The sequence below is a fragment of the Strongylocentrotus purpuratus genome, unplaced genomic scaffold (assembly GCF_000002235.5).
Source record: "Strongylocentrotus purpuratus isolate Spur 01 unplaced genomic scaffold, Spur_5.0 spur5_scaffold_6, whole genome shotgun sequence".
NCBI classification, from domain to species: Eukaryota; Metazoa; Echinodermata; class Echinoidea; order Camarodonta; family Strongylocentrotidae; genus Strongylocentrotus; species Strongylocentrotus purpuratus.
Window position 1 is genome coordinate 49,082,992 of NW_022145612.1, and position 26,709 is coordinate 49,109,700.

Genomic DNA, 26,709 nt, shown 5'->3' on the forward strand with positions numbered 1-26,709 from the left:
GCAACTATGAAAAAGAACATGTAAATCATAATAAGGATATAGCAAAAACATGTTGATAGCTATACATAAAAAGAGATGTTAGGACAAAATAAGAGAAGTTGAAGGAAGGGAAAACGAAACAAAAACCGAGAAAGAAGATTAAAAGTTAAGATGACAATATTTACGATATTGAACGTGACTGATTGATTGATTGATTGTATTCGCCAAGCTTCCAACAAAAATATAAAAGAATAACAGATCAAAATTAAGTCAGCTTGAACAGGATAACCCATTAAAGCTCGAGAGCTTATTTTCCAGTGGTGTCCCCGACTTGCATGTACATAATTAATAAGTTAAGAAGAAAAAAACTTATTAAAGATAATAATAATAATAATAATAATAATAATAATAATAATAATAATAATAATAATAATAATAATAATAATAATAATAATAATAATAATAATAATAATAATAATAATAATAATAATAATAATAATAATAATAATAATAATAATAATAATAATAATAATAATAATAATAATAATAATAATAATAATAATAATAATAATAATAATGATAATAATAATAACAGCATCAACAGTGACAATGACAATGGCAAGAATCACAACAGTTTTTTCTTCTATAATTATGTATAAGGGGTGCATGGACTCTTTGATAATTCAGTTGTTGTCAATATTTGAGGTTTTTATATTTTCTCCCAATTATGATCTTTTTTATAAGATATCGGAGTATTTTGCATGTTCACAGTGTGGTAGGCCTATAATCTACATTAGGATATACTATTATACAATAACAAGATATCAGATTCATATGCCTATATCTAAAACAGATGAGAAACAAAAAGGCATTACATATTTTAGGTCTTGGTAAGTAAGTTGGATTGCGGTTATGGAATTTTTAACTCTCATCCTGTTATCCTCCATCGCCCTTGCCCTTGCGTGCACGTACGCGTATACACATTCTCACAGCTGATGCAATCTAATACTGTATAATGCTCTGGAAACTTCGCATCATTATTGCAGGATATAGTCTATATATGCGCCAACCAATGCAATGTGTAATCATAACAATCGGATGAATTAGTGTCTTCGTACTGGGATACATACAGTGAATGCTCTCATGAACTATAGTTCATACTTAATAAATACAGGTCTACTTATATATTCAGAGTGGTATTTAGGATATTTTGAAGCTTGACCGTGCATAATGTTATGCCCTATCTCCGGCAAATTTTCGGCACAAATTTTGCCACGAACCGTGTGCTCGGTCGCCGGTACGCAATGGTGTAGTTACGGAGGAATCGCTGCTATTGGAAGCACTAGCACCAGCAGTGGTAAGAGGAAACATCACTGCCTGCCCCGTCTTGTGTCTGGAAAAGATGATGGTTTTTCTATTAAATCTGGGGTGTTTTGCCGTTTTTTCTCGTCGCATCATCATGATCATGCCAATTCGATCTTCAATGACTACCAGCAACGCCATGTACCATATCTCAGCCAGGTAAAGTGATTGATAAGGGACATATGGAAATGTGTATGATGAATGGGTGCACTACTGTTCTGTATGATTGGTGTTTGTGTGCGTTTGTATGACAACCATTTAGAGGACAAGCACTTGGAAATTGACCAGCAGTCTGAGGACAAATTCCATTCCGAGGACGTGAAACACACGACCTCGGAAGTTTTTGTCATATTTTTAATCTACATGTCCATAACAACATCTTCCCAAGTTTTGGGCAATGTCCACGAATGCATAGTAAAACATGGTTATTGGTGTTTGGAAGGTAACACAGTTTCGTCCAAAAAAGTTTGGATTTTGCAATAGCGCCATCAGCGTGTATTACGGCAGCTTACTGCCAGGAAGTGTGTTTGCGCGCGCCGCCATACAAGGCAATGCGCAGCGCAATATGCATGCCCGCGCTGCGGCCGCCCCGGCGCTCTGATCTTAGCATATTTGTAATGTATGCCACACGTGTTTTCCAATTACGTGACCAGCGAGTGGATCGTGAAGTTCCTGATCCTGGTGTAAAAATCTTCATATTTTCAACAAATACCGGTACGGTACCTGATTGATATTGTACACAAGGGGGGTTAAAATAAAGATATCGCTATTTTCTACAATTAAGGACACTGGATTTCAATTGCAGGACGGCCATCCTGGCCTGGTGAAGTTGAAGAAAGACTGGATCTCCGAAGTTCGATCAGACGAAGTCGTCGTGACGTGTTCATTCTGCCCGCCAAAGTGTAACTCACGGTAAGTCACTCTTTTGCCAAACTCTAACATTAAACCTACACGTTGTTATTCTTGTAGAGTAGATCTAACGTTAGGTAGAATAATTACCGGTAATAAATAGACCCCTACGGACGTACGGTACCTAAAAGATCTAGAGATAATCGCATTATCTAACGTAAGACTGAGTCTAGGGCTAGGCTAACTCCAGGGAGCTCCGCCGCCGGAGGCGTCGGCGGCGGAGCTCCCTGGAGTTGGGGCTAGCCTAGATGCTAGCCTATAGTAGTAGCCTACTATTTTGTGAATTGTGTTGCCTAGAAATAGAATCTAGTCTAGATGTGAAGTTGTCTAGAGAGTAGAGGATCTATAGACTAGATCTAGAGTGAGAAGAGAGTAGACTAGATCTAGAGTTAGTACAATAGTAGAGACAGTGACAAGAGAGTAGACTAGATCTAGATGATACTAGATCTAGAATCTAGTCTAGAAATCTAAGAATCTAGTCTAGAAATCTACTGAGTACTGTCTAGACTCTAGATCTAAATCTAGTCCAGAAAATTTTCTTTTTGGATTTGGACAAAAATAACCTTCAAACTGACAGAAATATTGTAGACCTAGATCTAGACTACTTTGTAGCGAATTTGTCTCAATCGCTATAGGGTCTAGATCTAGTCTAGATCTAGGCTAGAATCTATAATTATAAAAGTAGACTATAATTGTAAAACTTTTCTCTTGCCATCATTGTAGCGAAAACTATTAAAATTAATATATTCAAGATCTAGGGAATACAAATAAAAGTTAAAACTGGTCTGGAAAGAAGAATACACTTATAACCACTTTTAATTTTATGCCAGTCTCCTAAACCATAAATAATAAGATAGGGTCTCGAGTAAAGGAGCCGGTTTTCGGCCACTTAAGACAAAATCCTATTTTTTGGACTCTTTACTTCCTATTTATTATCATTTCTTGTTCAAATCATGAAGCAAATATTATTATTATTTAAACAAAAGAATCCCAGAAAAAAATCCCGAATTGCCATGACAATATTCATTTCAATTTTCACTGTTTTGGAGCCAGTTATCGACCTAGCGATTCAGTTTACGACCGCATGTACAAAGTCAATAGGAAGCGCTCGCGCGCGCCGTGCGTTTCCGCGCTGATGTATAGCATAAGCGGGCGGAGCAGGTATCATCCCACGCCGGAGCTCCCGGGTGCTCGCCTGGTCGAAGACAGGCACAGCGGTGATCGGAAGTTGGAATCTGAATCAGACAGACATATCGTGTGTGCGTGGCGGGGTCCGGCTGCATTGATTTAATACATGCGATGAGATACTTTTGAGCTTGCGACTAACACAAAATCAGGCTCTAAATTCTGAAAAATACTTGAAATAAAGCTCATTTTATGGTACCCATATTTCTTACATACACGCGTAAGAAACTAAGATTACATCGCTAAAATGTGATATTTTAGGATATATTTTCCATTGCAAATGTGGTTCTTCAGTGACTCTGGCATGGTATGGTATGTGTGGGATATGTGATATGCTATTATGCGATGTATTTTAAAGGGATTTTACCATGCATCCAATGGATCGGCCGAAAACTGGAGCTGGTCGTTTACCGGCTCCTTTACTCTAGATCTACTTCATAATTTGGATGGTTGCTGCGATCACCTAGTCTACTTTCTAGTCTTTAATTAAATCTGGAGCGCTAGGATCTCCGAAACAACACAGTTTGTGTGTTTGAATTCACTCTGTAATTGTAATCCGATACAGCTCACATACCGGTACACACACACAAATTCCTAATGAAACCAGACCAACCATGCGTCGTCCTACTAGAATGATCTAGATCTAGAGACTAGATCTAGACCTATAGCTAGTAGTACTATTACTAGTAGTACTAGTATACGCTTAAACTCATTGTGACGTATGACAATTGTTTTCCTTTTGTGACACTCTGTCTCTTCAGGTGCAACACACATTGTTTCACTCTCTGGGAAAACTCTGCATTGATTTGGCCATTTTCCCTCAAAGTTAGCTTCTAGATTCTCAAACCAGTTACACAATAAATTCCATCCTTTTATAGGTGAGTATTATTCTCACTGCCGATAATTAAGTATCAAATAAGTAGGAACTATCATGATTCTGTCTCTCTCGCAAGTCTCACACATCATGTACATGTAGGCCATAATCATGTCCCATTCGTTCATTTCTGTGTATCGAATCAAAAAGTCTTTCACTCAGTCACTCAGTAAATAACAAAAATAGTATCTTATTCCCTTTCATACTTCCAGCGATTTATAAGGCACGATAACCTGAGTCCGTTTTTCTGAAATATACAGACAAAGTCTTTGTGTTCTTGTTTAGAAATAGTAATAATTTTAATATCCTCTTAAATTCTATAGTAGTTCCAAATCTACTCTAGATTTCGTACACCGGCCATCATCAACAATGTATACTGAACTAGCAGTTTTCTACCTCACTACTTATGTACATACCAAACAATCTAATTTGATTTACTAGGCAAACCAGACTAACAAGATCTATAACTTGAAACCAATTTAAAGTCAAATAAAGAATTTATTGTTCAATAAGCCATTGGCATGATATTAACCTGCACTTGCTACTCTCCACCCAGGTGTTAAATGGGTACCCGGTAGGATGCGACCGTCATTGTTGGTCAAACAGTTTTTGAGCGTCAAGTAACGCCTGGCTGGAATGCTCCCCAGGGAGTGGAGATTGTGCACACAGTGTATGCGGGCAAGCACTGAAACCAATGACCGGGGTAATAGGATCTGTAAAGCGCTTGGAGACATTGTATTATTAAAGCGCTATATAAAAGCTGAATATTATTATTGTTATATAAGAACCATATAAAATCTCAACAAGGATAGAAATACTTTCATAAACTTCCCTTATGAGTGCTACTAGATATTTACAATAAATTAATCATTCTAAGTGTTTTACTGATTGTATTTTATACAATATTTCAAAGCTATATAAAGTTACAAGATGTCAACACTTAATCTACTAGTGTAGTCTGTAGACTGCGTAGTCATACCGTAAGTCAATGTATAGACCTAATGAGTTTAGAGGCTTTAGTATCGACTTTAGTAACCACAATGGCTGTCAGACCAAAGTTAACTATTCTTTCCAACTCCAACCAGTAATCCTATTCTGAACTGACTATACTGCAGTTACTCTTACCCCTTGACACACAAAATTCTACCAAAGCCGGACACATATTTGGCCATTGTGTCTGTCTATCGTCGCTATTCTATTTGATGTATGTTCAACTTTGCATCAAAAACTGAGGCTAAGTTCTGAACTGTATCTCTCATTTTTAAAGTAGGTGATGAAACTTGCACCCAATGATTATTAAGTATCCCAAATTATGTGGGAAACTTTTCATGTTCATTTAAAGGGAAATCCAACCTTAAAGGTATTACAAAGTTTTGGGAAATTTTGAAAAATGGGTGGATAGTGATTCTTTACAATATTAATATATTAAGATGCCCCTGTGGATGTATTAAAAACACCAGAAATTTTCGCCCCTAAAACACTTCTGCTTTCGAGAAAAATTGAATATAAAGATTTACCGGTGCTCCCGGTAAATTTTGATAAATTTCAAATAGCTCCTACGGCCGTACAATGGTAGCTGCGACCATGAAAATCTCAGAGTATGTAGTTGTGGTATATAATTTCCGAACGAGAATAGCTAATCAGTCAATTTTAGTCAATAAACATTGTTTTATAGCTTAATTAATATCTTGACCTTGAGAGGGAGCTATTCACCACAAAGTGTTTATTATTTACAATTGCATAACTTTAGAGTCGATTTCGACCGCGACAACGATCACTGAATATTGTAGGATCGTATATGCTTCCAATATGTTCATTTGAACCAAATTCATGACCCCATACCAAAACTTTGTATTACCTTTAATAACAAGCTTGTCTGGAATAAAGCAGAAAAATAAAAGAAGCATACTGAGGAAAGTTTGAATGAAATCGGGGAAAAAATAGAAAGTTAAGAATTTTTTAAAGTTGCAATTACAATAGGTATAGGCCCTTTAAATTGGCTGACTTGATAATGTCTATGTGATGTAGTGGCGGTCAACTTTCCCATGTGCTTTAATACGCAAAAGGACTAAAATTTCAACTTTTCATAAATGTCTGACTCATGATGGTCTTTTCTTTTTAGAGGACCTGTAATAATGTACTCTCCATGATATATTTTAAGTAGTGCCCCGAGGGTGAAGGCACTTGGGAGAAAAACAGAAATAAGTGATATTTTTCTACACGACAAAGGAGATAGTAATCCGTCACTTCGTCACAATCCACTGACAAAATTGCCGATTTGAGACTCGCATAGCTATAGTGGTCTCAAATTTCAAACACTCATTACTTTCTTAATAGTGGTCCAATTCATTTCACACTTTCGCCATTCTGTTTCTTTGATTGTTCTGCTTCCATTCACGTGAACTTATTAGAAGGGTTGGATTGCCCTTTAAGCTCACTTTTCTTTTTGTATTTTATGATATGAAATTACAAATATTTCATTTTTCGGCTCAAAGAATTTATAAAACATGGTTTGACTCCTCATGGAATGTGTAATATCATCATTACTGTAACTTATTTTGATACAAAGAAGAGATTCTTTGTATACATCTATGAACAAAATAAAATAATCGAGATTTCATTATAATAAAATACAAAAGAAAAAGTGAGCTTATGACGTCATGGCTCACTAATTTGCATACAGCCTATGTTGTGCCTGTCACGATTTCACGAATAATGCAAAACTTCAGAATGCCGTAACTTTTTATTTTCATCTGATTTTGATTAAATTTGTACTGTTTTGCTTGTTTGATTTTATTCTATTAATTCAACTCAACTCATGTTTTTGGTGGACTTTACACAAATTTTGCTTGTGTTTATTACATCACCTGTTTTGAGTCTATTTGGCCAAATGCTACCAAATTTCTCAATAAGTAGTGCTCAGCGAAGGCGACACAATGGGGGGGGGGGGGTCAATTGATTTGTTTATCTTTGACAAGCTTTCGGTGCAATTTTACATCAATCTCTTTTAACAAATTGTCAGATGCTTTTTGTATCAACTGATATAAAAGTGATACATTGATTGTAACTTATTTTGTAAAATGTGCTGCCAATCTTTTTCTTGCCTTTCATTTTTTTTTTAGGGAAATGTGCAAAAGTCAAGCAACAAAACATGGTAAGTCAAACATTAAAAAAAAAGAGTTTTTATTTGATTGATTATTCTTACAAGCACACATCAATTGTGAAATTCAGTATGCAAGTGTATCTGAATACATACATGTAGGGCTTGTATTAGACTACGTAATGTTTTTTTTTTCTTCTTCACATTCTTCTTTGTCTGTCTTTTGGTTTTCGTACACTGAATCCCATTTGTTTTGCATGCATTACTTGTGATCCCTTTCTAATTCCCTTCTGTATTCCTGATTCCTTTTAAAATTCCATCTTATTAGCATATAATTGTGACCACTCATTGAACCCTTTGTTTTCCAAATTAGTTGCTCATTCATGACTGTCAATTTTTCCATTTCAGGTTCATTTTCATACCTTTCTTTATATATCCACTATCCTTTATGGCTTTTATGCGTTCCACTTGTTTCTTCAATCGTTCCTTCTTCTTTCATATATTAAGCATGAACTTTAATTGCGCCAAGATATAAGCATGCATATCACATGTACCAGTATGTTATATTTATTTTTCTAATGTCTTATGAAATAATCAAATTTGCACAGATCTGTGTATAAATTTGTAGAATAATCCAGATGTATTGGTTGACAGTAGTGAATTGAATTTGCATGTACTGTATCTGTGTATTTGCATTAAAGGTGAAATTCAAAGAAGATCACAAATATGTCAACTAATGTATCACTAGAAACTGGTAAGCTAACATATGGCCATCGTACAAGTTTTAGGTCAACTACATATCGGGTGATTTATACAAATACAAATACAACCACCTCCATAGCAGTTGGGATATACGAGAGATTCGCCGGAAAAATAACAATGTTTTTAATGACGTCACTATATGGACCAACACTGCCCAAGCAGACGACATCCCATAGAGAATGAACATAATTGCAAAGCTATTATTTCTCAAATTATAATGAGTTTAGTGTATATAAATGTAATGGCATGTCAAACCATTCAAAAGGGGATATGACCAGATTCTGATAACTAAAATCTTTTGCTTGTAAATACACAGGATAGGGATTAATTAACAATCAAAGAAACCAGACTTTCAAATTGAAAACCCCCCGGAATGATATTAAGGACGGCATTTGTTCCCTCTTGAAACGCCGAACATACCCCGGTGTGTGCAGCTGAATATACAATGGCGTCTTATTTTGATTACAAGCGACAGATTCCTTTATTTTTGTATCGCTGCATTTGTCATCAAAATAAAACCATGCGCGGGGTTTAGAGTGAGGCAATAGATTTGGCCTGACGGTAGTGAAGTAAGAGAAAGAACTCAAGAGAAGATGAAAACACAGGCACTGAAAATGTGTGAGATGTCATGGGATATCGTCTGCTTGTGCAAATCGTGTCCATACTGTGATCTCACACATCTCAGCAGCGTTCGGAGAGCTCTTCAGGTGCTATGCCGGGGCTGTATTTAAGCGTTTTGTAATTTATAATAATCATTACTTCGAATGTTTCCAAGCATTGAATTTTGATAACCTTGTCGAATCAAAGTTTCAACTTTGCAATAATGTAAATAAAGTTAGTTTTTAAAATCAATGAATATCTACTTTAAGTCCTCACAGCGCATGAAAAGAGTGTCACCTCGTAACCAGCTCAGCAACCTTTTAGAGAATGACCCCAGTTTCCTGGAAGTACGCTATGTTAACGATACTGTTGGTGAGTTTATAGTATCATGTAAATGAATATCTGAAGAAAAAAATTGTGGGCCACACATTATGGCAAATGTAAGTTTATAAAGAAGTATGTGAGTGTATACCAGATTACCAGGATTTTTATTTCAAAAATTAGTTTGATGCTTTTAACAAATTTCCCCAAGGAGGGCAAAGAAGAATGTCTTTTCTAGCTTTTGGCCATATCTACAGAAATCAACTAGCAGGCTATTTCCAGTGTGATACTTTCAGTCATTAATATTGTAATTTTTAAATAAAAACTTGAGTGTATACATGTCCTGTATTTTTTTCTTTCAGGGAAGGGTCTCTTTACTACTGAGGCAATAATAAAGGGGCAGTATGTCGGCGAATATAAAGGAAGACATTTAAGTGGGAAGGAACTTGACGAATTAACAAATGAAACGTACCTATATGTCTACCGACTTAATGGCAAACTACATGGGTAAGCAGGAAACTTCTCTTTTATCTTCTTGTCTGACAAATGTTCATGAAGAGAATATTCATTTATGTTTGTTGTACCGGTATGCAAATCTTTCTGCCTCCATATTTTGTTTGTTTGTTGTTGTTTTTGTTTTTTTGGGGTGTCAGTGTAGTCTTTCACCTGCACCCCAATACTTTGTTTGCCCTCTGAATGACGATATTCTATAATATGTATTCAACTTGTCAAAATATTATTTTAAAGTTTCAGCTCTTCAACTTAGTGTTCATTAATTTGGCATATATATGTTGATGAAACCTTTTGAGAAAACAAATTCTGACTGTAGGCTATCTACAGAATGATATCCATACTTTTAATGCAAATTTTATTTACAGTGTTTCTTGAACCTACCAATATAAACTGTCAATCGATTGACTTTGCAAAAATTGAAAATAATGATTTTCAAGAAAATGCAAAATATCTTCAACTTGATTTGAAATTTTGAATTTCATAGCTCTGCATGTAGCCGTATGAAAATTAGAGGACATGTATCCAACTGCTTGAAAATTGCCTCCCACCAAGTTTGGTTAAATTTGATGATGTGAGGCACATTTTAATGTAATTACAGCCCAAAACATGACTTTACTACATGTACATATATTTTGTATATGTCACATTGCATGCTGTAAAAAAAAAAAACAAGCGCAATGAACTGCCCTTAATATCATCCATGGTCACACAGAAATGTTTAAGTAAAACAAATACATATACAGTGTAGCTCTTAATAAATTTCACAACTCTTTCAAAACTCTTTTTTTCCTTATTTAAAAAAAAAATCTATCACTTATAGCATTGATGCAAGTGATGAAGCGTTAAGTGGAATACTTCGATATGCCAATGATGAGTGGAGAAGTCCGAATACACGAATGGAGAAAGTAATGATAGAGGGAAAATCTTTCTTGTTCCTAAAGACTATTTGCGATATTCCAGCAAACACAGAACTGAGATATGATTATAATTTTCCAGACTCACCATGGAGAGAGGTATATGTTACTATTAAATAACTTGTTGTGATTCAATTGAGAGCTTCTTTATTATCAAATCTATACAAATTGAAATATTTGAAATTTCATATAATGAAATAGAATAGTGAGTGTGTCACATCATCGGCTCACTCATGTGCATTTATATACTTCCCGTGTTTAATGCATATCACTGTTTTGTGAAACTATATATATGCAAAACTTAGAAATGCCATAACTTTCTTTACATTCAATTTTGATGAAATTTTCAGTGTTATGCTTGTTTTATTTGTCTCTATTTATTCAAATCAACTTGATGTTAGGCCCGGCCCCCCCACTCAGGTTTCAAAATGACCGCATGCGTGTTGCCAAAATGTCCTTTTCGTAACAAAAGAAAAAGGTCGAGCCGTATTGACTTTACACACCGGACTTTTGCTGAAAAGGGGGGGATGCTGAAAAAGGCTCGTATACAAAAGAAAAAGGTCGAGCCGTATTGACTTTACACACCGGACTTTTGCTGAAAAGGGGGGGTCGGTTGGAACACGCATATGCGTACCCTAAATAACACTGAGTGGGGGGGCCGGGATGTTAGGGTGGACTTGGCCTTTAAAATGATGAAAAAAAATTGCCAGTGATCAGTTACATACAAAAGTGCTAATTGAAGATGTGTTACCCTATACATCTGTAATTATATAGGACAGGGTTCAAACCAGGAATGGTTCTGTTTGCAATCACAAACTCCTTCCATTGTTTTAATTTATTTAGTAATTTTGGGCCAAATAGTTTCCAAGAATTAATAATGTATATTCAGTCGGAAATCAAATGAATACACCCAATTCACCCATTACTGGAACTAATCATTCTGCAATATCCACATTCTAACAGAGCATCCTAGAAGAAGAATCTACTACCCCAGCCAGTACTGAAATGTCAAATGGTAGAGAAGAGGTAATCATACACACTTTTGTTCTCTCTTATTTTACCTGGTATGTGTTTTAAATTTACAGTAATATACCTGCTATTTCTCATACACTGTAGAGACTCATTTCTGTGCTTTTCTGACGATCTACGAGAGGTCAATCACTGGGGTATTGATTTAACCTATGATGTGATTTGTCCTCCCATGAGTTGTGTAAGGCTGTGATGAGCTTTGTCCTCACATGGGCTGTAAAACATTATTATAGGATATGGTATTAGGCTGCGATGTGCTTTGAATTCAAAGCTATTCTGTCCCACAAAAGCCACACAGGTAATTCAAAGCTTTTCTGTCCCACAAAAGCCACATAGGTAATTCAAAGCTATATTGTTTAAAAAAATCACACAGGTAATTCAAAGCTTTTTTGTCCCACAAAAGCCACACAGGTAATTCAAAGCTGTATGTACTGTTTAAAAAAATCACACAGGTAATTCAAAGCCATACTGTTCTAGAATTTCAGTGTATGTAGGTCATGCTCCGAAAATATGGTTTTCCGTTCGATAACTTCAGTAGGCCTAATTTGTTAAACAGATTTTAATGAAATTTGGCAAGAAGGTACATGGTATAAAGATATATCCTAAGTTTGATCTTCGAGTATACATGTAGATCAAAAGTCAAAGTTCACAGACATGCAAAAATAGCTAATTATATATGCAAAATTGTGGTTTCCATTTGATAACACAAGTAATGTTGTTGAGTATGAAAGTAAGAGGTCAAAGTTCACAGGTCATTAAATATGCAAAAATTGCTAATTATGAGCGGGTGTAATGAAAGTGCATTTTACTTGCAGAATGGAGAAGTGTCGGAGTTAGAACATCACGCACAAGATCTACCAGTGCATGTAAGTTATCAAGAAACTATACAACTTTTCTAGCCATCTTCAACTTTATGCATGTTTTATTTTCCATTGCTTTGTTTAGTGAAATCAAGTGCATTTTACAACAATAAAGAATGTAGTTTGCACATACTATATTTCCACTTGCTTTATCAGGAAAACCAGAAACATATACCTTGAGGAAATTGTTAGGCTGTCAATGTATTAGAAACTAATGTGTTAGAAGCTTGCATAAATATGAATATGGTTAGGAGAGTGATTTGTGTCCCTTAATTGTAGCTCTAAGAAAGTTAATGGAAAGGCCTGTCCTCACTGTAGAAAAATAAGAACAAATACTTGTATGTCAAGATATGGAAAGCTACAGTATGTTGCATTTGAAACTATTTCACCCATTAGAGTAATTTCTTTGTGTACTGGGCTGCACATCCCTTGAGTGCTGAATTATTTGCAAAATGCAATTAAAAGGGGAAAAGCGTCCAATTATTTCCTATGTAACGCTAAGTATTAAAGGGTGTCATCAAAAAGCTAGGTGTACAGTGAGTATAAATTACAATTTAGGGCCAATAACGTTTAATACACAGGTATTATCTGAAACCAGTCAATACTGTAGCTGTGCTAAATTGTGACTTCATTAGCATGCCGCCGTATTATTGGGAAATTATAGGAACTGTAATATCACACACTTCAACTTAACGTAGGGGGGGGGGGGTATTTAATATATGGTGTGCGGAGGGTATGTGCCGCAGAGAGGACCCCATTTTCACACTCAAATTTCTGTTCAAATGTCTACCATTTTTTGTGTGTCACATCATCGGCTCACTCATGTGCATTTATATACTGCCCGTGTTTAATGCATATCACTGTTTTGTGAAACTATATATATGCAAAACTTAGAAATGCCATAACTTTCTTTACATTCGATTTTGATGAAATTTTCAGTGTTATGCTTGTTTTCTTTGTCTCTTTTTATTCAAATCAACTTGATGTTAGGGTGGACTTGGCCTTTAAAATGATGAAAAAAATTGCCAGTGATCAGTTACATACAAAAGTGCTAATTGAAGATGTGTTACCCTATACATCTGTAATTATATAGGACAGGGTTCAAACCAGGAATGGTTCTGTTTGCAATCACAAACTCCTTCCATTGTTTTAATTTATTTAGTAATTTTGGGCCAAATAGTTTCCAAGAATTAATAATGTATATTCAGTTGGAAATCAAATGAATCCACCCAATTCACCCATTACTGGAACTAATCATTCTGCAATATCCACATTCTAACAGAGCATCCTAGAAGAAGAATCTACTACCCCAGCCAGTACTGAAATGTCAAATGGTAGAGAAGAGGTAATCATACACACTTTTGTTCTCTCTTATTTTACCTGTATGTGTTTTAAATTTACAGTAATATACCTGCTATTTCTCATACACTGTAGAGACTCATTTCTTGCTTTTCTGACGATCTACTAGAGGTCAATCGCTGGGGTATTGATTTAACCTATGATGTGATTTGTCCTCGCATGAGTTGTGTAAGGCTGAGATGTGCTTTGTCCTCACATGGGCTGTAAAACATTATTATAGGATATGGTATTAGGCTGTGATGTGCTTTGTCCTCACATGGGCTGTAAAACATTATTATGGGATATGGTGTAAGGCTGTGATGTGCTTTGTCCTCACATGGGCTGTAAAACATTATTATAGGATATGGTGTAAGGCTGTGATGTGCTTTGTCCTCACATGGGCTGTGAAACATTATTATAGGATATGGTGTTAGGCTGTGATGTGCTTTGTCCTCACATGGGCTGTGAAACATTATTATGGGATATGGTGTAAGGCTGTGATGTGCTTTGTCCTCACATGGGCTGTGAAACATTATTATAGGATATGGTGTAAGGCTGTGATGTACTTTGTCCTCGCATGGGCTGTGAAACATTATTATATGATATGGTGTAAGGCTGTGATGTGCTTTGTCCTCACATGGGCTGTGAAACATTATTATAGGATATGGTGTTAGGGTGTGATGTGCTTTGTCCTCACATGGGCTGTAAAACATTATTATAGGATATGGTGTCGGGTTGTGATGTGCTTTGTCCTCACATGGGCTGTAAAACATTATATAGGATATGGTATTAGGCTGCGATGTGCTTTGAATTCAAAGCTATTATACTGTTACTGTTTAAAAAAATCACACAGGTAATTCAAAGCTTTTTTGTCCCACAAAAGCCACACAGGTAATTCAAAGCTGTATGTACTGTTTAAAAAAATCACACAGGTAATTCAAAGCCATACTGTTCTAGAATTTCAGTGTATGTAGGTCATACATGTATCCGAAAATATGGTTTTCCGTTCGATAACTTCAGTAGGCCTAATTTGTTAAACAGATTTTAATGAAATTGGGCAAGAAGGTACATGGTATAAAGATATATCCTAAGTTTGATCTTTGAGTATGTAGATCAAAAGTCAAAGTTCACAGACATGCAAAAATAGCTAATTATATATGCAAAATTGTGGTTTCCATTTGATAACACAAGTAATGTTGTTGAGTATGAAAGTAAAAGGTCAAAGTTCACAGGTCATTAAATATGCAAAAATTGCTAATTATGAGCGGGTGTAATGAAAGTGCATTTTACTTGCAGAATGGAGAAGTGTCGGAGTTAGAACATCACGCACAAGATCTACCAGTGCATGTAAGTTATCAAGAAACTATACAACTTTTCTAGCCATCTTCAACTTTATGCATGTTTTATTTTCCATTGCTTTGTTTAGTGAAATCAAGTGCATTTTACAACAATAAATAATGTAGTTTGCACATACTATATTTCCACTTGCTTTATCAGGAAAACCAGAAACATATACCTTGAGGAAATTTTTAGGATGTCAATGTATTAGAAACTAATGTGTTAGAAGCTTGCATAAATATGAATATGGTTAGGAGAGTGATTTGTGTCCCTTAATTGTAGCTCTAAGAAAGTTAATGGAAAGGCATGTCCTCACTGTAGAAAAATAAGAACAAATACTTGTATGTCAAGATATGGAAAGCTACAGTATGTTGCATTTGAAACTATTTCAACCATTAGAGTAATTTTTTTGTATACTAGGCTGCACATCCCTTGAGTGCTGAATTATTTGCAAAATGCAATTAAAAGGGGAAAAGCGTCCAATTATTTCCTATGTAACGCTAAGTATTAAAGGGTGTCATCAAAAAGCTAGGTGTACAGTGAGTATAAATTACAATTTAGGGCCCAATAACGTTTAATACACAGGTATTATCTGAAACCAGTCAATACTGTAGCTGTGCTAAATTGTGACTTCATCAGCATGCCACCGTATTATTGAGAAATTATAGGAACTGTAATAGCACACACTTCAATTTAACGTAGGGGGGGGGGGTATTTAATATATGGTGTGCGGAGGGTATTTAATATATGGTGTGCGGAGGGTATGTGCCGCTGAGAGGACCCCATTTTCACACTCAAATTTCTGTTCAAATGTCTACCATTTTTTATGTGTCACATCATCGGCTCACTCATGTGCATTTATATACTGCCCGTGTTTAATGCATATCACTGTTTTGTGAAACTATATATATATATGCAAAACTTAGAAATACCATAACTTTCTTTACATCCGTTTTTGATGAAATTTTCAGTATTATGCTTGTTTTATTTGTCTCTATTTATTCAAATCAACTTGATGTTAGGGTGGACTTGGCCTTTAAAATGATGACAAAAAATTGCCAGTGATCAGTTACATACAAAAGTGCTAATTGAAGATGTGTTACCCTATACATCTGTAATTATATAGGACAGGGTTCAAACCAGGAATGGTTCTGTTTGCAATCACAAACTCCTTCCATTGTTTTAATTTATTTAGTAATTTTGGGCCAAATAGTTTCCAAGAATTAATAATGTATATTCAGTCGGAAATCAAATGAATACACCCAATTCACCCATTACTGGAACTAATCATTCTGCAATATCCACATTCTAACAGAGCATCCTAGAAGAAGAATCTGCTACCACAGCCAGTACTGAAATGTCAAATGGTAGAGAAGAGGTAATCATACACACTTTTGTTCTCTTTTATTTTACCTGGTATGTGTTTTAAATTTACAGTAATATACCTGCTATTTCTCATACACTGTCGAGACTCATTTCTGTGCTTTTCTGACAATCTACGAGAGGTCAATCGCTGGGGTATTGATTTAACCTATGATGTGATTTGTCCTCACATGAGTTGTGTAAGGCTGTGATGTGCTTTGTCCTCACATGGGCTGTAAAACATTATTATAGGATATGGTATTAGGCTGCGATGTGCTTTGAATTCAAAGCTATTCTGTCCCACAAAAGCCACACAGGTAATTCAAAGCTTTTCTGTCCCACAAAAGCCACATAGGTAATTCAAAGCTATATTGTTTAAAAAAATCACACAGGTAATTCAAAGCTTTTTTGTCCCACAAAAGCCACACAGGTAATTCAAAGCTGTATGTACTGTTTAAAAAAATCACACAGGTAATTCAAAGCCATACTGTTCTAGAATTTCAGTGTATGCATGTAGGTCATGTATCCGAAAATATGGTTTTCCGTTCGATAACTTCAGTAGGCCTAATTTGTTAAACAGATTTTAATGAAATTTGGCAAGAAGGTACATGGTATAAAGATATATCCTAAGTTTGATCTTTGAGTATGTAGATCAAAAGTCAAAGTTCACTGAAATGCAAAAATAGCTAATTATAAATGCAAAATTATGGTTTCCATTTGATAACACAAGTAATGTTGTTGAGTATGAAAGTAAAAGGTCAAAGTTCACAGGTCATTAAATATGCAAAAATTGCTAATTATGAGCGGGTGTAATGAAAGTGCATTTTACTTGCAGAATGGAGAAGTGTCGGAGTTAGAACATCACGCACAAGATCTACCAGTGCATGTAAGTTATCAAGAAACTTTACAACTTTTCTAGCCATCTTCAACTTTATGCATGTTTTATTTTCCATTGCTTTGTTTAGTGAAATCAAGTGCATTTTACAACAATAAAGAATGTAGTTTGCACATACTATATTTCCACTTGCTTTATCAGGAAAACCAGAAACATATACCTTGAGGAAATTGTTAGGCTGTCAATGTATTAGAAACTAATGTTTTAGAAGCTTGCATAAATATGAATATGGTTAGGAGAGTGATTTGTGTCCCTTAATTGTAGCTCTAAGAAAGTTAATGGAAAGGCCTGTCCTCACTGTAGAAAAATAAGAAAAAATACTTGTATGTCAAGATATGGAAAGCTACAGTATGTTGCATTTGAAACTATTTCAACCATTAGAGTAATTTCTTTTTGTACTAGGCTGCACATCCCTTGAGTGCTGAATTATTTGCAAAATGCAATTAAAAGGGGAAAAGCGTCCAATTATTTCCTATGTAACGCTAAGTATTAAAGGGTGTCATCAAAAAGCTACATTGTAGGTGTACAGTGAGTATAAATTACAATTTAGGGCCCAATAACGTTTAATACACAGGTATTATCTGAAACCAGTCAATACTGTAGCTGTGCTAAATTGTGACTTCATTAGCATGCCGCCGTATTATTGGGAAATTATAGGAACTGTAATATCACACACTTCAACTTAACGTAGGGGGGGGGGGGGGGTATTTAATATATGGTGTGCGGAGGGTATGTGCCGCAGAGAGGACCCCATTTTCACACTCAAATTTCTGTTCAAATGTCTACCATTTTTTGTGTGTCACATCATCGGCTCACTCATGTGCATTTATATACTGCCCGTGTTTAATGCATATCACTGTTTTGTGAAACTATATATATGCAAAACTTAGAAATGCCATAACTTTCTTTACATTCGATTTTGATGAAATTTTCAGTGTTATGCTTGTTTTATTTGTCTCTTTTTATTCAAATCAACTTGATGTTAGGGTGGACTTGGCCTTTAAAATGATGAAAAAAATTGCCAGTGATCAGTTACATACAAAAGTGCTAATTGAAGATGTGTTACCCTATACATCTGTAATTATATAGGACAGGGTTCAAACCAGGAATGGTTCTGTTTGCAATCACAAACTCCTTCCATTGTTTTAATTTATTTAGTAATTTTGGGCCAAATAGTTTCCAAGAATTAATAATGTATATTCAGTTGGAAATCAAATGAATCCACCCAATTCACCCATTACTGGAACTAATCATTCTGCAATATCCACATTCTAACAGAGCATCCTAGAAGAAGAATCTACTACCCCAGCCAGTACTGAAATGTCAAATGGTAGAGAAGAGGTAATCATACACACTTTTGTTCTCTCTTATTTTACCTGGTATGTGTTTTAAATTTACAGTAATATACCTGCTATTTCTCATACACTGTAGAGACTCATTTCTTGCTTTTCTGACGATCTACTAGAGGTCAATCGCTGGGGTATTGATTTAACCTATGATGTGATTTGTCCTCACATGAGTTGTGTAAGGCTGAGATGTGCTTTGTCCTCACATGGGCTGTAAAACATTATTATAGGATATGGTATCGGGTTGTGATGTGCTTTGTCCTCACATGGGCTGTAAAACATTATTATAGGATATGGTATTAGGCTGTGATGTGCTTTGTCCTCACATGGGCTGTAAAACATTATTATAGGATATGGTATTAGGCTGTGATGTGCTTTGTCCTCACATGGGCTGTAAAACATTATTATAGGATATGGTATTAGGCTGTGATGTGCTTTGTCCTCACATGGGCTGTAAAACATTATTATTGGATATGGTATTAGGCTGTGATGTGCTTTAATTGTCCTCACATGGGCTGTAAAACATTATTATGGGATATGGTGTAAGGCTGTGATGGGCTTTGTCCTCACATGGGCTGTAAAACATTATTATTGGATATGGTGTTAGGCTGTGATGTGCTTTGTCCTCACATGGGCTGTAAAACATTATTATTGGATATGGTGTTAGGTTGTGATGTGCTTTGTCCTCACATGGGCTGTAAAACATTATTATAGGATATGGTATTAGGCTGTGATGTGCTTTGTCCTCACATGGGCTGTAAAACATTATTATTGGATATGGTGTTAGGCTGTGATGTGCTTTGTCCTCACATGGGCTGTAAAACATTATTATTGGATATGGTGTTATAGGCTGTGATGTGCTTTGTCCTCACATGGGCTGTAAAACATTATTATGGGATATGGTGTAAGGCTGTGATGTGCTTTGTCCTCACATGGGCTGTAAAACAATATTATTGGATATGGTGTTAGGCTGTGATGTGCTTTGTCCTCACATGGGCTGTAAAACATTATTATTGGATATGGTGTAAGGCTGTGACGTGCTTTGTCCTCACATGGGCTGTAAAACATTATTATAGGATATGGTGTTAGGCTGTGATGTGCTTTGTCCTCACATGGGCTGTGAAACATTATTATAGGATGTGGTGCTAGGCCGTGATGTGCTTTGTCCTCACATGGGCTGTAAAACATTATTATAGGATATGGTGTCAGGCTGTGATGTGCCTTGTCCTCACATGGGCTGTGAAACATTATTATAGGATATGGTGTCGGGTTGTGATGTGCTTTGTCCTCACATGGGCTGTGAAACATTATTATAGGATATGGTGTCGGGTTGTGATGTGCTTTGTCCTCACATGGGCTGTGAAACATTATTATAGGATGTGGTGCTAGGCCGTGATGTGCTTTGTCCTCACATGGGCTGTAAAACATTATTATAGGATATGGTGTCAGGCTGTGATGTGCCTTGTCCTCACATGGGCTGTGAAACATTATTATAGGATATGGTGTCGGGTTGTGATGTGCTTTGTCCTCACATGGGCTGTAAAACATTATTATAGGATATGGTGTTAGGCTGTGATGTGCTTTGTCCTCACATGGGCTGTAAAACATTATTATAGGATATGGTGTCAGGCTGTGATGTGCCTTGTCCTCACATGGGCTGTAAAACATTATTATAGGATATGGTGTAAGGGTGTGATGTGCTTTGTCCTCACATGGGCTGTAAAACATTATTATAGGATATGGTGTAAGGCTGTGATGTGCTTTGTCCTCACATGGGCTGTAAAACATTATTATTGGATATGGTGTAAGGCTGTGATGTGCTTTGTCCTCACATGGGCTGTAAAACATTATTATAGGATATGGTGTTAGGCTGTGATGTGCTTTGTCCTCACATGGGCTGTAAAACATTATTATTGGATATGGTGTAAGGCTGTGATGTGCTTTGTCCTCATACGGGCAGTAAAACATTATTATAGGATATGTTACTAGCCTGTGATGTGCTTTAATTGTCCTCACATGGGCTGTAAAACATTATTATAGGATATGGTGTTAGGCTGTGATGTGCTTTGTCCTTACATGGGCTGTAAAACATTATTATAGGATATGGTGTCAGGCTGTGATGTGCCTTGTCCTCACATGGGCTGTAAAACATTATTATAGGATATGGTGTAAGGGTGTGATGTGCTTTGTCCTCACATGGGCTGTAAAACATTATTATAGGATATAGTGTTAGGCTGTGATGTGCCTTGTCCTCACATTGGCTGTGAAACATTATTATAGGATATGGTGTTAGGGTGTGATGTGCTTTGTCCTCAAATGGGCTGTAAAACATTATTATGGGATATGGCGTAAGGCTGTGATGTGCTTTGTCCTCACATGGGCTGTAAAACATTATTATGGGATATGGTGTAAGGCTGTGATGTGCTTTGTCCTCACATGGGCTGTGAAACATTATTATAGGATATGGTGTTAGGCTGTGATGTGCTTTGTCCTCACATGGGCTGTAAAACATTATTATAGGATATGGTGTTAGGCCGTGATGTGCTTTGTCCTCACATGGGCTGTGAAACATTATTATAGGATATGGTGTTAGGCTGTGATGTGCTTTGTCCTCACATGGGCTGTAAAACATTATTATGGGATATGGTGTTAGGCTGTGATGTGATTTGTCCTCACATGGGCTGTGAAACATTATTATGGGATATGGTGTTAGGCTGTGATGTGCTTTGTCCTCACATGGGCTGTAAAACATTATTATAGGATATGGTGTAAGGCTGTGATGTGCTTTGTCCTCACATGGGCTGTGAAACATTATTATAGGATATGGTGTTAGGCTGTGATGTGCTTTGTCCTCACATGGGCTGTAAAACATTATTATAGGATATGGTGTTAGGCCGTGATGTGCTTTGTCCTCACATGGGCTGTGAAACATTATTATAGGATATGGTGTAAGGCTGTGATGTGCTTTGTCCTCACATGGGCTGTAAAACATTATTATGGGATATGGTGTAAGGCTGTGATGTGCTTTGTCCTCACATGGGCTGTAAAACATTATTATATGATATGGTGTTAGGGTGTGATGTGCTTTGTCCTCACATGGAATGTAAAATATTATTATAGGATATGGTGTTAGGGTGTGATGTGCTTTGTCCTCACATGGGCTGTAAAACATTATTATAGGATATGGTGTTAGGCTGTGATGTGCCTTGTCCTCACATTGGCTGTGAAACATTATTATAGGATATGGTGTTAGGGTGTGATGTGCTTTGTCCTCAAATGGGCTGTAAAACATTATTATGGGATATGGTGTAAGGCTGTGATGTGCTTTGTCCTCACATGGGCTGTAAAACATTATTATGGGATATGGTGTAAGGCTGTGATGTGCTTTGTCCTCACATGGGCTGTAAAACATTATTATATGATATGGTGTTAGGGTGTGATGTGCTTTGTCCTCACATGGGCTGTAAAACATTATTATAGGATATGGTGTAAGGCTGTGATGTGCTTTGTCCTCACATGGGCTGTGAAACATTATTATATGATATGGTGTAAGGCTGTGATGTGCTTTGTCCTCACATGGGCTGTAAAATATTATTATAGGATATGGTGTTAGGGTGTGATGTGCTTTGTCCTCACATGGGCTGTAAAACATTATTATAGGATATGGTGTCGGGTTGTGATGTGCTTTGTCCTCACATGGGCTGTAAAACATTATATAGGATATGGTATTAGCTAGGCTGCGATGTGCTTTGAATTCAAAGCTATTATACTGTTACTGTTTAAAAAAATCACACAGGTAATTCAAAGCTTTTTTGTCCCACAAAAGCCACACAGGTAATTCAAAGCTGTATGTACTGTTTAAAAAAATCACACAGGTAATTCAAAGCCATACTGTTCTAGAATTTCAGTGTATGTAGGTCATACATGTATCCGAAAATATGGTTTTCCGTTCGATAACTTCAGTAGGCCTAATTTGTTAAACAGATTTTAATGAAATTTGGCAAGAAGGTACATGGTATAAAGATATATCCTAAGTTTGATCTTTGAGTATGTAGATCAAAAGTCAAAGTTCACAGACATGCAAAAATAGCTAATTATATATGCAAAATTGTGGTTTCCATTTGATAACACAAGTAATGTTGTTGAGTATGAAAGTAAAAGGTCAAAGTTCACAGGTCATTAAATATGCAAAAATTGCTAATTATGAGCGGGTGTAATGAAAGTGCATTTTACTTGCAGAATGGAGAAGTGTCGGAGTTAGAACATCACGCACAAGATCTACCAGTGCATGTAAGTTATCAAGAAACTATACAACTTTTCTAGCCATCTTCAACTTTATGCATGTTTTATTTTCCATTGCTTTGTTTAGTGAAATCAAGTGCATTTTACAACAATAAATAATGTAGTTTGCACATACTATATTTCCACTTGCTTTATCAGGAAAACCAGAAACATATACCTTGAGGAAATTGTTAGGATGTCAATGTATTAGAAACTAATGTGTTAGAAGCTTGCATAAATATGAATATGGTTAGGAGAGTGATTTGTGTCCCTTAATTGTAGCTCTAAGAAAGTTAATGGAAAGGCATGTCCTCACTGTAGAAAAATAAGAACAAATACTTGTATGTCAAGATATGGAAAGCTACAGTATGTTGCATTTGAAACTATTTCAACCATTAGAGTAATTTCTTTGTATACTAGGCTGCACATCCCTTGAGTGCTGAATTATTTGCAAAATGCAATTAAAAGGGGAAAAGCGTCCAATTATTTCCTATGTAACGCTAAGTATTAAAGGGTGTCATCAAAAAGCTAGGTGTACAGTGAGTATAAATTACAATTTAGGGCCCAATAACGTTTAATACACAGGTATTATCTGAAACCAGTCAATACTGTAGCTGTGCTAAATTGTGACTTCATCAGCATGCCACCGTATTATTGGGAAATTATAGGAACTGTAATAGCACACACTTCAACTTAACGTAGGGGGGGGGGGGGGTATTTAATATATGGTGTGCGGAGGGTATGTGCCGCTGAGAGGACCCCATTTTCACACTCAACTTTCTGTTCAAATGTCTACCATTTTTTATGTGTCACATCATCGGCTCACTCATGTGCATTTATATACTGCCCGTGTTTAATGCATATCACTGTTTTGTGAAACTATATATATATATGCAAAACTTAGAAATACCATAACTTTCTTTACATCCGTTTTTGATGACATTTTCAGTATTATGCTTGTTTTATTTGTCTCTATTTATTCAAATCAACTTGATGTTAGGGTGGACTTGGCCTTTAAAATGATGAAAAAAAATTGCCAGTGATCAGTTACATACAAAAGTGCTAATTGAAGATGTGTTACCCTATACATCTGTAATTATATAGGACAGGGTTCAAACCAGGAATGGTTCTGTTTGCAATCACAAACTCCTTCCATTGTTTTAATTTATTTAGTAATTTTGGGCCAAATAGTTTCCAAGAATTAATAATGTATATTCAGTCGGAAATCAAATGAATACACCCAATTCACCCATTACTGGAACTAATCATTCTGCAATATCCACATTCTAACAGAGCATCCTAGAAGAAGAATCTGCTACCACAGCCAGTACTGAAATGTCAAATGGTAGAGAAGAGGTAATCATACACACTTTTGTTCTCTTTTATTTTACCTGGTATGTGTTTTAAATTTACAGTAATATACCTGCTATTTCTCATACACTGTAGAGACTCATTTCTGTGCTTTTCTGACAATCTACGAGAGGTCAATCGCTGGGGTATTGATTTAACCTATGATGTGATTTGTCCTCACATGAGTTGTGTAAGGCTAGCTGTGATGTGCTTTGTCCTCACATGGGCTGTAAAACATTATTATAGGATATGGTATTAGGCTGCGATGTGCTTTGAATTCAAAGCTATTCTGTCCCACAAAAGCCACACAGGTAATTCAAAGCTTTTCTGTCCCACAAAAGCCACATAGGTAATTCAAAGCTATATTGTTTAAAAAAATCACACAGGTAATTCAAAGCTTTTTTGTCCCACAAAAGCCACACAGGTAATTCAAAGCTGTATGTACTGTTTAAAAAAATCACACAGGTAATTCAAAGCCATACTGTTCTAGAATTTCAGTGTATGCATGTAGGTCATGTATCCGAAAATATGGTTTTCCGTTCGATAACTTCAGTAGGCCTAATTTGTTAAACAGATTTTAATGAAATTTGGCAAGAAGGTACATGGTATAAAGATATATCCTAAGTTTGATCTTTGAGTATGTAGATCAAAAGTCAAAGTTCACAGAAATGCAAAAATAGCTAATTATAAATGCAAAATTATGGTTTCCATTTGATAACACAAGTAATGTTGTTGAGTATGAAAGTAAAAGGTCAAAGTTCACAGGTCATTAAATATGCAAAAATTGCTAATTACGAGCGGGTGTAATGAAAGTGCATTTTACTTGCAGAATGGAGAAGTGTCGGAGTTAGAACATCACGCACAAGATCTACCAGTGCATGTAAGTTATCAAGAAACTTTACAACTTTTCTAGCCATCTTCAACTTTATGCATGTTTTATTTTCCATTGCTTTGTTTAGTGAAATCAAGTGCATTTTACAACAATAAAGAATGTAGTTTGCACATACTATATTTCCACTTGCTTTATCAGGAAAACCAGAAACATATACCTTGAGGAAATTGTTAGGCTGTCAATGTATTAGAAACTAATGTGTTAGAAGCTTGCATAAATATGAATATGGTTAGGAGAGTGATTTGTGTCCCTTAATTGTAGCTCTAAGAAAGTTAATGGAAAGGCCTGTCCTCACTGTAGAAAAATAAGAAAAAATACTTGTATGTCAAGATATGGAAAGCTACAGTATGTTGCATTTGAAACTATTTCAACCATTAGAGTAATTTCTTTGTGTACTAGGCTGCACATCCCTTGAGTGCTGAATTATTTGCAAAATGCAATTAAAAGGGGAAAAGCGTCCAATTATTTCCTATGTAACGCTAAGTATTAAAGGGTGTCATCAAAAAGCTAGGTGTACAGTGAGTATAAATTACAATTTAGGGCCCAATAACGTTTAATACACAGGTATTATCTGAAACCAGTCAATACTGTAGCTGTGCTAAATTGTGACTTCATCAGCATGCCACCGTATTATTGGGAAATTATAGGAACTGTAATAGCACACACTTCAACTTAACGTAGGGGGGGGGGGTATTTAATATATGGTGTGCGGAGGGTATGTGCCGCAGAGAGGACCCCATTTTCACACTCAAATTTCTGTTCAAATGTCTACCATTTTTTGTGTGTCACATCATCGGCTCACTCATGTGCATTTATATACTGCCCGTGTTTAATGCATATCACTGTTTTGTGAAACTATATATATATATGCAAAACTTAGAAATACCATAACTTTCTTTACATCCGTTTTTGATGAAATTTTCAGTATTATGCTTGTTTTATTTGTCTCTATTTATTCAAATCAACTTGATGTTAGGGTGGACTTGGCCTTTAAAATGATGACAAAAAATTGCCAGTGATCAGTTACATACAAAAGTGCTAATTGAAGATGTGTTACCCTATACATCTGTAATTATATAGGGCAGGGTTCAAACCAGGAATGGTTCTGTTTGCAATCACAAACTCCTTCCATTGTTTTAATTTATTTAGTAATTTTGGGCCAAATAGTTTCCAAGAATTAATAATGTATATTCAGTCGGAAATCAAATGAATACACCCAATTCACCCATTACTGGAACTAATCATTCTGCAATATCCACATTCTAACAGAGCATCCTAGAAGAAGAATCTGCTACCACAGCCAGTACTGAAATGTCAAATGGTAGAAGAGGTAATCATACACACTTTTGTTCTCTTTTATTTTACCTGGTATGTGTTTTAAATTTACAGTAATATAGTACCTGCTATTTCTCATACACTGTAGAGACTCATTTCTGTGCTTTTCTGACAATCTACGAGAGGTCAATCGCTGGGGTATTGATTTAACCTATGATGTGATT

At 35.9% G+C, this 26,709-nt stretch overlaps 1 protein-coding gene across 7 annotated transcripts; it reads left to right on the top strand.

Moving 5' to 3' along the window:
- Nucleotides 1-1,604: 1,604 nt before the first annotated feature.
- On the top strand, nucleotides 1,605-26,655 carry LOC100888911 (histone-lysine N-methyltransferase ASH1L). Of its 7 annotated transcripts, XM_031000195.1 has the most exons (17): nucleotides 1,610-2,253; nucleotides 4,197-4,313; nucleotides 7,432-7,463; nucleotides 9,041-9,143; nucleotides 9,455-9,599; nucleotides 10,426-10,618; nucleotides 11,483-11,545; nucleotides 12,364-12,414; nucleotides 13,691-13,753; nucleotides 15,043-15,093; nucleotides 16,400-16,462; nucleotides 17,282-17,332; nucleotides 18,620-18,682; nucleotides 22,927-22,977; nucleotides 24,262-24,324; nucleotides 25,148-25,198; nucleotides 26,480-26,655. In XM_031000195.1, the coding sequence occupies exons 3-17, from the start codon at nucleotides 7,461-7,463 to the stop codon at nucleotides 26,600-26,602; spliced, it is 1,137 nt and encodes a 378-aa protein (XP_030856055.1). In that variant the 5' UTR covers nucleotides 1,610-2,253; nucleotides 4,197-4,313; nucleotides 7,432-7,460; the 3' UTR covers nucleotides 26,603-26,655. The 7 variants fall into 7 exon arrangements, with proteins under 7 accessions (XP_030856060.1, XP_030856059.1, XP_030856055.1 ...); XM_031000198.1 differs by lacking the exon at nucleotides 9,041-9,143; XM_031000194.1 differs by lacking the exon at nucleotides 4,197-4,313 and having other exon boundaries at nucleotides 1,611-2,253.
- The last annotated feature ends 54 nt before the right edge of the window (nucleotides 26,656-26,709 follow it).

Excerpts from the sequence above, each read along its gene's own strand:
- LOC100888911 (XM_031000195.1), top strand. Across the intron at positions 17,333-18,619 it reads CACAAGATCTACCAGTGCAT|AGCATCCTAGAAGAAGAATC; the intron begins GTAAGTTATCAA and ends ACATTCTAACAG. Across the intron at positions 18,683-22,926 it reads TGTCAAATGGTAGAGAAGAG|AATGGAGAAGTGTCGGAGTT; the intron begins GTAATCATACAC and ends TTTTACTTGCAG.